Consider the following 15,603-nt stretch of genomic DNA (forward strand, 5'->3'; position numbering starts at 1 on the left):
CAAAACCAAATTTTAAATTGTGTTTACGTGCCATCTAAATGTCAAAGTAGATAACAGTTCTACACACGGCTGACAAATGGTGAAACCATGTTGTGTACAACTACAAACGTATTTAAGACTGACTTAAGAAAAACATTCAACTTAAGACAATGCTTTTTCTTCCAAGGTTTAGCTGTAGAAATAAATATGCTGAGCCCTTTAATGTGAATCAAAGTAGCATTTAGAAAATGAAATTTTTATTCAATCAGTTCTCCCATAAGCACAAAAGCAAGAATATCTAACATTTATTTTGTAGTAAAATTACTTTATATAATCTGTGCAGAAATAAACATCTATATGTATAATGGTGATTGTGAGGAAGATGGGATGGGAGGGGTACCTAGAATTTTACAAATAAAAATAAAATCCAAAAAAAACAAAACAAAGGTTGTTACAACACACACCTATATGAATACAATGAAAAGTGTTCAGCACTGACTCATATACATAGATAATACACACACATATATATACTATACTATATGTGTGTGTGTAAAGCTTAGAACTGATCAAATGAATTTTTCTCTTAGCTTGGGATTAAACTGTTAAAGACTATCAAGTTTTTCTTTCCATCTTCTACTGATGTTTTTGAGTCTTTAATTTCTGAAGCATTTCTCTAACATGTGCAATATTCTAAATATAAAACTTGCAGATAACATTTTTAAATAGATAAGAGCAATCATTATAATAACGCAAAAACATATAGATTCCAATAATAGTGGAAATACAGCTGAATATCTAAGACCACATCTGAAAGGGGTTTTCTAAACTAAATCCCAATTATCAACATGTTAACAACAACAATAAAGACAACTGAATGTGTTCATTCAGTCCAAGTTAATTTCATCTAACCTAAATGTTACTCAATCATTATGCAAATATTTATCAATCACCAACATCTGTACTAGATAATAGGGCAACGCTGAAGAGGAAAAAGTATCAGCCATTTATTTTATATACCCTAATATTAACCAACATATAAACTCCCAGAATCTTACAGTATTAATATCTCTCGATAAAGATTTCTCAAAATATGCATTATTTGGAATCAACAACTCACAATTCAATAATATGCCAAAGAGAACTTCCAATAACGAGGAGGGTTATCTGGCACAGAAATATGCCAGCAAAAATAAAATAGACATAATCTATTTCAGTAATCTTAAATCACACTGCCAAAATATGGAATTTAATGTTCTTACATAATTCTCAAAGTATTTTTCTTTCCATCTATTCCCGATTGCCTTATTTTAAAAAAAAATTGATTTTTATATCACTTGGCATTTTATGTGCTTTGATAGAGTACATTTTGCTTTATTAAACCACAATGTGTTTAGGCAGCACTAATGTATTAAAATATGCATCTTTAAAGTGAAGAGATTTCTTGCCAACAGTTTTAATTCCCCATGATAATCAGATGGTCTAAAAATACTTTAACTGGTAAACTGGTATAACATATAAATGTCTTATTATGACCTTTCACTTTGCTCTCCCCAGCCCAAATGCATCAGTAACTTTACTGTAGTTATAATTAGGAGGCATACAAATACATAAATATTATATGTTCTATATTAAATATAAACTTCACCAAGAACAGTTCTACTTAGTTACACTCACTGAGATTAATAGGGAAGCAAAACCATAAAAACCTTCCTCTGAAACGAAGGGAGAGGAGAGTGAGAATTGGGAATGACTGCTAACATGTATAGGGTTTTTTTCTGAGGTGATGAAAATATTCTTAAATTAGACCATGGTGAAAATTGCACAACTTCAATATACTAAAAACAACCGAACTGTATGCTTTAAATGGGTGAATTTTATGGTATGTGAAATATATCTCAATAAAGTTGGAGGGAAAAAAACCTTCCATATAAAAAAATTCATCAAGTTCCAGTCTCTAAAAGCATCCATGGGTATAAAACTATCACTTCCCTTATTGTCCAGTTATTATATCATCTAGCATTTTATTAACTAAGGGATGTATCAACTTTAAAGGTAACAACAGAAATTATAATACCCTGTGCCTTTGGATAGTTGCATTTTACATTAAACAACTCAGTTTTGCCTAAGTCGGTAGGAGCTTTAAACAATTACTACTTCATATAACTTTAATACAAACTGTTTCAAAAAATTCTATACAGGTTCTTATACCTGGTAATCCAAAATGCTGAATCCCAAGCCTTTATGATCTTTCACTAGTTCAACAATCTTGACTTCAGAAGACCACAGTGCTAATTCCCCATCATCATCATCTTCTTCGGTATTGACATCTACACTGTGTTCAGCCTGAAATAACAAGGAACATAAATGCTTCAAAACACTTTCCTTTCAATACTGAAAAGAATAAACACATCAGCAATCTCATTGCTTCTCCTCAAACAGAGGATACTTTTTGGCATGCATAGTTTTTCTTTTTAATCTTTTTAAAAGGGGCATGCACTGAGGCACATAGACTTAATATAAAATCTTCATGAAAATTAAAGCACTGAAAAAAACCAGATTGTTCATATAGTTTCTTTTTTTAAGTTAAAGTATCTGTTTCATTCAAAGTATTAACACTGACCTCTTATACTAAAATGAGTTCTGTCATCCCATTAGAAGCATAAAAGGAAAAATATGCAATTTAAGAAAATATGAAAACATCACACAAAGTCAAAGCTTATAAGACATTTCGGTAGCAACACCTGAATTTATAATTACAATGAGAGCGAGAAAGATACCCACACAGACAGAGGCTAGGACAGGACACAGGTATACCACTTCTTTTGGCTCCTAGAAGTTTTCGAGAAAAATTTAACTAGAAAAGAAAGTTGAAAAAAATCCAAGTCTTTGGGACTCTTGTAAGTCTAAAAACAGGTGACAATCAGAGTTGAAACAATGAAACCCTGATACCGGAGGAAGTAGGCCTGCACAATGGTCCAGCACACAGATCCTTGGTTACTTTCCCTGACTGCACACTCCTGCACCTGGCTACTCCAAGCTCCCTCCTTTCAGGGAGAGTCACCGCCATATAGAATTCTAGGAAGCTAAATGATACAGTATCAAAGAGTTGACTACATAGAATAGTCTCCAATCTTCTGCTTTTATACTATTTATAGCATTTTTATATTATAAAAATTATAATATATATAATATATATTATAGCATTATAGCATACTTTCATGCCTCCCAGGTGGCACTTTGGTAAAGAATCTGCCTGCCAATGCAGGAGATGCAGGTTCAGTCCCTGGGTCAGGCAGATCCCCTGGAGAAGGGAATGGCAACCCACTCCAGCATTCTTGCCTGGAGAATCCCACGGACAGGCTAGGGCTACAGTCCATGGGGTCGCAAAGAGTCGGACACAGCTGAGCAACTGAGCACACACACACACACACACATTATTTTCAGGTGATTTATCTTTTCCAAATAGTCTAAACTTCTAATTAAGGCTCAAGAATTATCTTCTTTTTCTTTGTGGCCTTGGCAATTAACAAAATGCCTGGCTTATAGGCTACAGTGATAGTTTACTATGGTCATCCCCTCAACCCAAAATATAGCACGGCTTATAGTAGACACTCAATAAATGCTTGTTCAATACATAATGAATTGATAATCTATCTTTGAGTGGCCTTCCCTTGACACTCTTTCTAAACAAAGCTATAAGTCTTTTAGAAGTCTACTTCCAAAAACTTTGAATGATCTTAGTAAAGAAAATGGAAGTATATCATTCCTAAAAATATAATTTTGAGTGACTGGTTTAAGAAAATCCATATAACAGAATCAAAGCTGGTGGTTATGGCAGTCCTCTATTATGGAAGAGAAAGGCACCATAGCTAATACAAAAACGCTTTAAAATTAGGGCTGGACCAGATCTCAAACTGTCCCTGAAGGACATGGTAGATTGAATAAGGGAACAATTTCTTGGTTCTTGAATTACAGAACTTGAAATAGGGGGAACATTTTGGATCAATAAACTTCTGTTTATATCAGTCTGATGTGAGGAAATGATACATTTAAAAAGAAAACTATACTTTCCAATAAAAAGTAAAGTCACAATGGTTAATACAATATGATTGATGTTTTACTGGGGCATTTAATACTGATTAATGAGCATTAGAATTTTGGCTGAGATGCCTAACCAGAGAGGGTTTAAGAACCGAAGATTGCATTGAGATAAATGAGAAAGAGACAGATGGAAAAGAAAGTCAGGATTTTAAGAAACCACATGTAATTTTAAAACCCAAGTTTATATAAATTTCAAGGCACCAAAAGTAGATAAGATATTATATGGCAACCTGATATATATATCACTTTGATACAATCAATTCTGCATAACTACTGTATTTACAGAATAGAAAGCAATCAACTAATGGCCAGCAAGGTTGACATTCAGCATAATTCAAAGCTGTTGTTTACCCATTGTGGTAAAGCATGACGGATGGGAGCACAGAGTCAGCAAGCTGAGTTGGTGATTTACACGCACCGTAAGATTAGATTAAGGGCATTTTTATCAACCTTTTGAGGTAAGCTATTGCCTACATTTAAATTTAGTAAAGACTGCAAAAATCACAAAGTGTATTTCTTGAAATACGAATACCAAGATAAACATTAAAAAAAATTATCATCAACAATCAATGATTTACTAAACATTTCTTATATGCCCAGTAAAGAATAAAAACACCAAGAGATACAAAATAATTTTAAGATTTGGTCTCTGCCCACAGGAGCCATACAAACAAACTTAATATACACTAAAGTATCCGTGACTACAGGACAGTACTAACTTGTATTTTAGGAAATCACAAAACAAAGACAGGTGGGTGGGAGGAGTTGAGAACAGCCATCACTAATTTTCAATGAGCACTGTCCTTATGTAAAACATTGTACTAAGAACTTTGCACACATCACTTCAATTCCTTCTCTCACCACCGATGAGGTATGTACAATAAGCACCCTTGTTTTCAGAGGAAGGAGGTCAATAGAAAGTCAAGCTATTTGCTTAAGGATTCAAAATCATTAAGAGGTAGAGGAGCATTAGAGTCTACGTATCTTGAAAAGCAGGTGGTAGGTGGGTAAAAGGGCCAGCCCTGTGCATCTAAACTGGTGTTAATGAATCATAACCTAAAAGAGTCTGAAAAGGGGAAAGGTAACATAAAAAGATAAAGCTACAAATAACATGAGATGGCAAAGCCTGTGCTTAAAACTGTTTTCATAATTACAGTGCTCTTTAAAAAAAGACTTCCAGAGGCACAGAAAGTGTTATTTTATTCTCTGACCTTAAAAAGGCTTTTACAGCAATTTTTAAACTCACTTCAAAATTGGTCATAGATCTTCATGTTTTTAAAGCTCTGAAAAAGGGAAGTCCATTAGATATTCAACACTTACCAACATCTTAAACTTATTAAGATAAACTGAGTAGAACTGGGAGCTAAAAGTAAGGAGTTCAGGCAATTACCAAAAAGGGGTTTTCTAAAATCAAAGAGCATGCACATTAATGTCACCAACCTTTCAAGTAAAAAAAATGACATTAAAGGAAAATAACTATCTGAAAAGCTATACATTGTTGTCTTTGAGAGATAATGTTGTCAAATAAGAGAGGTAGGAGGTTTCTCCCTTCTCCTTCATATCTCAATACATTCTCGGGGCATCTTTGATGACAGGATCTGCTTATGAGAACCACAGTACGTATATCCATTCGGTACCTTCACTTCAGGAGGGGAGACTTCAGTGGTCCTTGGTTCATCTACAGAGGCTTCATCATCAAACAACCGTCGACAACAAACCAAGGTAAAGGGGGGTGGCACTTCTTTAAGAAAGGAGACTGCTTCTCGGCGAGATTTCCCATAGAGCTGCACGCCATTGACCTAGAAAGGCAAGGGATAAGTCAGAATTGAGGAGGTCCCAAATGAAAAAAAAAAAAAAAAAAGACTCTTGCTTACATCAGTCTATCAAAATGAAAATAGGATATCACTTTCTTTTCCCTATAAACAAAAGGGCCTAAATGTAATCATTTTAGTAGTAACAATAAAAAAACCAAAACAGAAATCCCTAAAGTTGATAAAAATGAAGGTTAAGGTTTAACTGAGTTTGGTGAATAAATGATAAACTGTCCTCAGAGTTCAACTATTACTGGGAATATGATTTGCCTAATTTTTCACACCTCCCTGCTTTCTCCTTCCTAGATCCCAAAGTATTCTCTCATTTACTCCCCGTCTCTCCTTAAACACACTAAACACCAATTACAGCCTTTTTAAGACTGCTTCCTTTTGCTTTTTCATTTCGTAAGCATATCAATAGAGATATTAACACTGATTTTTAAGGCTGTTACAAACTGTTCAACTTACAATGTGTAGGTAACAAAATCTAGGATACTCAGCTGCCAAGATTTAGCATCAGCTCAATTTTCTTTCACATTCCATAAACTCTTAATATCATCCTGGAAAATCACCTCTATAGAAAAGAAACACACATAACTTTGCCTCAGATTTATTCTTACACACTCTGCTCTTACAGAGCCATCAAGTATAAGAAGTGTGTTAGATTTTCAAATTATTATACACAGGGTGCCACATGTTTAAAAGAACAAAATGATAATCAACTGTTCATCATTAATAATGCTTATCACCAAAAGATTATTTAAATTTCATATATTTAGGGCATAGTAACAATTCTTTGCACTAAAGATTTAGAAACATTAGTTTATTCTAATTAGTTTATTAGGATAAATAAACTAATAAAAATAAGTTTATTCTAATTTTTCATACATATGACTTTAGCTCCAGGAGCTCTCTCATCCGTCTGCCACTCCCAAAAAGCTAAGGCATGAACACAATCCAGGCAACAAATAATCTTTTTACATATGACTCCTACCTTCCTGGGAGGGTTCAGCAGCATTATTAGTTTTAAAGGTATTTCTGGTCTGGTCTTAATTTCTGACAGGCACAGTGCTAACGTCCAGATAACTGACAGGGCTGACTTTCCTGGGAGAACCTTTCCACAAAATCTACCATTGCTCAGAGAATATGAGCACAGTGGTGTGTTAGAAGCATCCCATCAACAGTGGTTTGAGCTCAGTCATTCATCCCTTGGAACAACTCTCTCCTATAACATACCCAGCACTTAGCATCAGACCAGACATAATCTCCCTGCCTCTTAATTATTTACAAAGAAATCACCACATAGTAAAGAGGCCCACATGTGCTTCAGGGAACTAGTCCTAAGAAGTCTCCCAGGACTTCATGACTGAGGAAGGGGTCCAGAGGAGAGCAAGTTATCAGATGAAAGGTTTTTCCTGGAAGAACTGCAAGTCAATCGTCACACAAAAATGGGGAGGGAGATACATGTCACTGTTCACACCGTATCCATGGTGCCAACCAGTACCACAAGCATAGAAAGTTCTAAAATGAACCAAATAGGGAGCAATTCATACTGAAAATAAAGCAAGTGGATACAACCAAAGCAGGAATTCTACCCATGCACAAGTATTTTAGTTTGTGCTTCATACTACTTCAACAAATTAGAAAATCACTTTTCAGGTTTTTATCTTGGAGTACACTTAAATATTTATTTAGCTCATTATTTATTCATTTGAATTGTCTCCAATTATTATAGCAATGCCTGGTAGTCCTCTTCACCACTCTCTATCACTAAAGGGATTGGTCACATTTCCCATTAGCAACTCCTATCTAAAGGGATTTATGGCCACTGTAAATAGCTGCTCTGGGCTGAGACTTGGCACAACGTTCTAACCCTGAGCATATTTGTGTTCCTGATTTTAAGCTCTAAGCAGCACATTAAACATACACACACACACACACAGTTTAGGAGTTTATTTGGCTAACTGTAAGGGACTTTTTAATTTCTATATTTGGCTTCTCAGAAGAAGCCAATTTTTATTTTAGAGTTTACAATATTTTTCTAGACTCTTGCAACCCTCTTAAGTACCGTCAAGTCTCAGTTATTCAGAATCTGGGGCTAGAAAACACACACACACGTATTCATCTGCAGAGTATATAACACTGTACTAGTATTGTCCCACTACTTCATTCAATCCTATCCCATAAAGGTTGCTTATAACTTTACATGGTGGTGATGTTGCCAGTATCTCACAGTGAAATAATGTATAAAGCATTATCTTTACATGGACGACATTTCACTAAATCCTCACAGAGAGTGAAGTAGGCATTTATTGATGAAGAAAATGATTCTCAAAAAAAAAAGGGGGGGGGGGAGTGTCTGAGTGAATAGGTGGGTGTGGAAGTTTATCAGCTGTCTTGAGTGAAGGTTTTAAGAAAAATGTGCATTTTTATCATAAAAGAAAACACGTCTGTCGTCATTAGCAGCTGACCATCACTAACCCTCACTATGCACCCTACACCAAGCAAAGTTCTTTACCTTCATGGTTTCACAGTAAAACGCATTGTGAACGTTACACGATTCGAAATGAGGTACATATTTTTAAGTCTCTTTGGCCTACGAAGAAAGCAAGGACGAGCAGCCGGTAAGTGGCAGTCTGACAGAGGTCACTCAGCTTCAAAGTCTGATATTCTTAACCCTCCTGCCAACGCAGGAGACGTAAGAGACGCGGGTTCAATCCCTGGCTTGAGAAGTTCGCCTGGAGAAGGGCATGGCAACTTACTCCAGTATTCTCGCCTGAAGAATGCCATGGACAGAGAAGCCTCGAGGGCTGCTAGTCTGTAGGGTCGCAGAGTTGGACAAAACTGAAGTGACTTAGCAAGCACACATCGCACAGTAACTCGTGGTTTCATGAACAACCAATTAGCTTTTTGTTATTTTCCTACGAGTTTTATGTCCTGTTGTTAAACAGGGATGTGTGTGTGTGAGAGAGAGAGGTTTTTTCCCTTCATTCAATATTTCTGGAGAGGCTGCTATGGCCCGTGCTCTGTTCTATTTGAACTGCGGTGTTGGAGAAGACTCTTGAGAGTCCCTTGGATTGCAAGGAGCTGAATACAGTCAATCCTAAAGGAAATCAACCCTGAATATTCACTGGAGCTGAAGCTCAGATACTCTGGCTACCTGATGCAAAGAACTGACTCAGAAAAGACCCTGATGCTGGGAAATACTGAAGGCAGGAGGAGAAGGGGACAGCAGAGGATGAGATGGTTGGATGGCATCGCCTATTGGGTGGACATACCTTTGAGCAAGCTCGGGGAATTGGTAGTGAACAGGGGAGTTGGTGATGGACAGGGAAGCCTGGGGTGCTGCAGTCCATGGTGTAGCAAAGAGTCAGACACAACTGAGCGACTGAGCTGAACTGAATAATATTACTATTAATAATAATTTTGTTTGGAAATGTTTATTCTGGGGTGCTTACATCGTAAATGTAAGATATTCAGTAGACAAATGAGAGATATTCAGTAGACAAACTGAATATATTTCTGCCTAATGCTCAGTGTAGAGGTCAGGGCTGGAGGTGTGACTTAAATAAATAAAAGCCATGGAACTGAATAAGATGATTTAGGAAGAGAGATGATTAAAGGAGAAGGAAGAAGAGAAGAGAACCCAAGTTGAGCAACAGAATGCTCCAACATTTAGCAGCAGCCAGAAGGGTGACAAGAAAGAGAGTCAGTGACATAGAAACAGACTAGTCCTGGCCCAGAAGCAGAGCCGGTTACCAACTATAGTGAAAACCGAGGAGAGAGAAGTAGGTGCTGGGTCTGACAAGGTTATGGTCACTGGTGACTTTGAGAGTCCACACTGTCCAGTGTGGAGGAAAGGAAGGAAAGGAAGTGAGCGAAATATGTATGGTGAAGAGATGAAGTCGATATTGTACTTTTATATTGTTGATGTTACAGCATCCATGTTTTTCTATGTTGTCATAGGGTTGTAAAAAATACTTTTTAATGTCTCCATAGCATGTATGAGACTTTTTAAAAAAGTTTTTGTAGGAGTATAGTTGATTTACAATGTTGCATTAGTTTCAGGTGAGTAACAAAGTGATTCAGTTATACATATACTCACTCTTTTTAAAATTCTTTCCCTCTATAGTTAATTACAGAGTATTGAGTAGAGTTCCCTGTGCTATTGAGTTTTACTTTTTAATAATAAAATATAGAAGCACCCCCCCCAAAAAAAGGGAGGGGGGGTACATGGTAGGACATATGGTTCAGCTGTGGCAAATTCAGAACCAAAAGCAGCTCTTTTGACTTTCAAATCTGTGCCTCTTCCCCTATTCCAAATTCCTTCACCAGAAATCTATACTTCAGAATTCAACCAGTCTTCATGCTACCTTGTTACAACACAGTCTATTACAAGGCAGAAGGCCCTTGGAATTCCAATCTCAGCTAAGGCACAGGGGACTCGGTTGATGGCTGGGATCACCCACACTTTCTTTAGTCAGATCTAGCCAACGTTTATTACCTACCATGTACTAGTAATGAATTATACTTACTGCAACTGAGTTGTAAGCTAAAAATGCCTTAAATGATACTTTATGTTATGTATATTTACCACAAAAAAAGTAAACTAAACCGGTTTTTACTTATATTTCCATATCTCCCAAATAAATATATCCCATTTCTCAATAACTCATAACTACATATTATGGAAATATTTTCCAAATGGCCTCCAATCTGCAGATTATCATGTGTGATACCATAAAATTAGGCCATATACTGTGCAAATAAGAAGAGAAAGACATGATTCAGCACCAACTTCCCATAAATGATAAAAGTCTAGGGCATTAATTCACATTAAGCATCCCAATATCATTTCTTGAACACTTATAAAAAATAAGCCATTTATTACACCTTAAAACAGGATCCCAACACCTGGCCTCCTATGCTTATGAACGAATTTGCCAATAGCCATAGTACTTTTTTCTCTGACCTTAAAATTCAACTCGAAATTCTCAACATACTCCTCCAGGTGACTGAACACTACTTAAAAAAAAAAATCCAACAAGAAACCTATTTGCTATCCTTGCCACTTCACTTTAAACAAATATAATTTTATAAAGAAATCTCTACTTCCAGGCCCATGAGATTCTAATCTTGGCCAAGACAATGAGGTTGATTCTATTACACCCAACCTAGGATTTCTTGTGGATCTAACACTTGGAAGAATACTTTTCTACACAGCCTTCTCTAAGTTTGACAAAGTCCACACTTTTTTTTTAGACGCTCTGAAAGTAGTGTGATGTATTGAAAAACCAATGAAATGGGAGTTACAAAAGATGAACTAAAGTCATAATTCTATCAATGGGTAAAGTTGGGGGAAATCAATGCCTTGTTTTCTTATCTATAAAATTAAGGGCTGTTGCTTGGATTTGTCTGCTGTGTTGGTGATAGAACTTTCCAGTCTAATAAAATCTCTCAAGGACTTATGTCAAAGCATAAGTGCTCTAGAATTGCTCCAACTGAAGAGAGGCTCAGAAGCCCGAGTAAGCCCACCAGAGGCTGCCATCTTGTGGGGAGGGAGTCCCAAAGAGACTGTTTGAAAGCCAGTCAGTAACATATTAGCTTGAGGTTATCCAGCTCTAATTCTTACCAGAAATAATCATCAAAACCTGCAAATAAATACAAGTACATGTTTCAAACAAGGGTCAGGGATTACAGTCTTAAAGAAAGAAATTTGAAAAAAAAATTATGCTGACAAACTAAAGTGGGACACTAGGTTCTTTCTTAATCATGTAAATAAGCATTCAAAAAAAGAACATCTCAGGAGTCCCAAAGGATAGAGATAATGAACCGAAAGTATATCATCTGCTTCTCTTATTACTACATAAGTTGTTAGTATTTTTCTTCATCTTTATTTTTTCCAGCTTTATCTAGATATAATTGACATATAACATGTACAAGTTTAACATATACAACAAATGACTTGATAAATATATTGTGAAATCATTACCACAATGAGGCTAATTAATACATCTATCACCTCACATAGTTTCCGTACTCTGTGTGTGTGTGTGTGTGTGTGTTAAGAATACTTAAGATCTACTATTTCAGCCACTTTCAAGTATACAATACAGTTGTTGTTCAGTCACCCAGTCATGTCTGACTCTTTGCAATCCCATGGATAGTCAACAAGTATTTTTCAGTTTCTAGTAGTTTACATTATATTGGCATTAGTAATGTAACTCAGTGGATTTCTGGTGAGAACACATTTTCCCACAACTTAAAAATTCTTGCCCTGTATCTTTTTTCCCCTCAAAAATTTTACCTCAAGAAGTTCATCCTCTGGCTGTAGGAGGTTCAGTGTATCAAGAGGACCACCTGGAGCAATCGAAGAGATATAATGGTGCCCATCAAAGGAATCCACTTCCATGCCAAGCCTCAGAGTGTGAATGGGCAGCAGCTGCACCAAAACATAGAGCAGAAATATAAACATGACATGGACACATCTGGCTGGTAATCTTCCATCAAATGTCACTTTGACATGATAGCCCCACCCCTTGAATCAGATCACGAAAATCCCAAAGAGACAATAACTGGAAAACTAGCCTCAAGTAAAATATGAAGTCATTTGTCATCTTGTTCTCACTGTTTCCCTTTCAGATTCCCTGGGAATAGAGACAGACATACGAAGTCTCCAATTCTAAGCTCTGGCACTCCAAACTTCCAATTGGTCCCAGAATGTATTCTTTGTTTCACTTTTCTGCAGGGCTTCTCATCCCTCCTTTTAATATATAACTTAAGTTCCATTCACACTTCAATACCAAAAGCAGTGTCAGCTTCCATGAAGCCCTTCCTGTTATCTGAGTTAATTCACCTCCATCTGGAGGTGATATAAGGGTAGATATAAGACCACCCTGTATACATCTCCATCACACTTCACAACACACTGTGTTTAAAATTCCTATTTTCTTAACTGCCTCCCTGCTTGAGGGTATCTTTTCTCTCTGTAACCTTAGACCCTAGAATAGTACCAGGCATCTGAAGATGGACTTATAACATGTTATTTGAACTAATTCATGAAAGATGGTACCTCTTTCAAGTGTCTTTTTCCATCTCACCAGTTTAAGATAGAATACTTTCTGATGTGGGGGAGGCATGGGTGTGAAATAAAGAAGGCAATTGTTATTCTACTCTCAGAAGGTAAGAAAATTGGTGTCTTAATGTTGTTGGCTATAAAGATCAAGGGCATTGACCAAACTCCATGCCCTTCACTTTCAAAACTGGAGCCAATGATTTCTCACTGTGGCTATATAAACTCAAATATGGTTCAGTTCAGTCGCTCAGTCATGTCCAACTCTTTGCGACCGCATGAATCACAGCACGCCAGGCCTCCCTGTCCATCACCAACTCCCGAAGTTCATTCAAACTCATGTCCATCAAGTCGGTGATGCCATCCAGCCATCTCATCCTCTGCTGTCCCCTTCTCTGTCCCCTTCTCCTCCTGCCCCCAACCACCCCCCAGCAAATATGGTAAATGGTACTAATTACAATTTATACTTCCTATATCAACAGTCCATTTATCTAAAATACCAGGCCCATCTCTAATGGTGTATTTGCTGAGGAGGAAACCCTACACAAGGTGGCAATGCACTCATGACATGGCTCTTTCCCTCATATTTCCCTTTCTCTGTGATTATTTATCCTGAAGCTTGTCACCTCCCCTTAGTCATCTGCTCTGAGTCCCCGGAGTTCCACATGCCTTGCTTCAGACACCACCTGGGGCTCATTTCCATGCCACTACAGGCACACAGACAAATGTGAAGTGGCAATGAAGCCAGCTGACTATGGCCACAATGGCTTAAATCAGGCATGAGGAACTCCTGGCCTTGGGCTAATTTTCTGAAAATTAAATGCTCTTGACCAAGCACCTCAGGATCTAGTCATCTCGGGCAATGAGCTGTTCTAGCAGTGTGAAAGTAAGATTGTTTTTATTTTTGTTTCTTCTCTGTGATTTCTTCATTTCTCACTGCTGCTATCTCATTCTGTTTCGTCATTGTACCCAATCTTTTACTATCAAGCTAGGAGATAATAGGGTCCTTTCCTTTAGCACTGAAAGGTGAATAAAAGCTCTGAGAAATGTTCTGTAATAGCAGTTTACCCATCCATCTCTGCCAACTCTCTTCCTTCCTTCCTTATGAGCCAAACGCTAGAGCAGAGAGTGGCCAGTGGGTCCCCAAAGGTTTGCTGAAGTCTGCTTGCAAGAGCAGATTCTTCCATTTTCAGGAATTCTGTAAGCCGGTTGTTGATGACAGCCATTATTAAACATGAAATTATACAAATAATTAAACAAATAAAGTAGTATTAAAAATAAATTAGTAAGTAAATTTATTTAACAATTTTAAAAATTAAAAAATAAATTTATAAATAATAAATGAATTTATTTTTATTTAACAATTAAACAAATAAATAAATATTAAAAAAATATATGTAGTGGAGCTTCCTTGGTGGTCCTTGGTGATTAAGAATCCATCTTGTAATGCAGGGGACAGCTGTTCAATCCCTGCTCTGGTAAGATCCCACAGTCTCTATCCTATGGTACTAACATCTAGTGTGGAAGACAGATAATATAAACAAGCAAGACAGCAAGCAGACTCAAGCAAAACAAAATAAGTCAATAAACAATGCACCAAGAAACAAGTGAAATATAAATCTCAAATTACTGTGGTAAGTGCTACGAAGGAGCTAATCAATGTCAGGACATCAGACACAACCATGATGGTTATTTTGAAAAGTTGGTCAGAGTAGGTTTCACACAGATGGGGACATGTAAGGTGAGATTCAAAGGATAAGAATGAGTCACCTCTACAAAGAACCTGCTGGTAGACTGCTTGTGGGAGGTAAGTGAAAAAGGTAATTGCTAAATTTTTGGTTTGAGCAACAGGGTAGACAGTGGTGGTAATTCCTACAAAGAAATAAGTGCCCAAATTAAAATGGACATTGCTGCACAGAGAGATCTTTGCTGCTTGTATAATAGCATGCCCCCATAAAAAATAGAAGGATCAAGGAGGGAACTGATCCTAGGCTCCCCTCCAAGCCCCTTACTAAACCTGCTCTATTTCCCTTCTCCATGAACAGTTGATGTCAGGAACAGGCTGGAGCACCGCAGAGCAGCACCAGCTTACTCAAGGAATCCCCTGCCCACCAGATGCAGAGCTATGCCCCTCTAGGCTACTCCCCTAGATATCGGTAAATACCACACGCTCCCTAGAAGCTTGCGTGAAACACCTATGCTCCACCTTCAATCATACTGAACAGATAAACTAGAAATGATGTTTACAAAATCTGTCAATCTAAAAGATGCCTACCTAATATTAGTTCTAAATCTAAATCTGAGTACAGCTGGGTTTCTGAGACTTCATGTTACGTGGCTCCAGGTGTCTCTGTGGGAGCAGGACTATTTAATTACTTGTCCCAGCTGCATTTAGCAACTAAACAAATCAACCATTTCATCTGTCTCTTTCAGTAGTCCACCCTTTCAGAATTCTGAGAGCAGAAAGTGCTAAAATGACAGGAGTAGGTGTCAACAGATGATTGACGCCTTCGCACACAAAACACGTTATGCTTTTTGCTGCTAACTCAATGTGCTTTGCAAGGGGTCCTACTTAACTTGACAAAGTTAATTGAGCAGCAGGATGTTCATGATCCTGATATGACAAGTAAAGGATAC

At 37.1% G+C, this 15,603-nt stretch overlaps 1 protein-coding gene across 6 annotated transcripts in view; it reads right to left on the minus strand.

The window, feature by feature from the left end:
- The window catches only part of PATJ (PATJ crumbs cell polarity complex component), a 361,279-nt gene that overhangs the window by 282,520 nt on the left and 63,156 nt on the right, over positions 1-15,603 (minus strand). For all 6 annotated transcript variants that reach the window (XM_043876093.1, XM_043876090.1, XM_043876094.1 and 3 more), the window contains exons 15-17: positions 12,202-12,336; positions 5,721-5,882; positions 2,191-2,325 (exon numbers count right to left, since the gene is read on the minus strand). In XM_043876093.1, the coding sequence (XP_043732028.1) occupies positions 2,191-2,325; positions 5,721-5,882; positions 12,202-12,336 (432 nt within the window). The remainder of the gene's footprint in view (positions 1-2,190; positions 2,326-5,720; positions 5,883-12,201; positions 12,337-15,603) is intronic.

This window comes from Cervus elaphus, chromosome 20 (assembly GCF_910594005.1).
Source record: "Cervus elaphus chromosome 20, mCerEla1.1, whole genome shotgun sequence".
NCBI classification, from domain to species: Eukaryota; Metazoa; Chordata; class Mammalia; order Artiodactyla; family Cervidae; genus Cervus; species Cervus elaphus.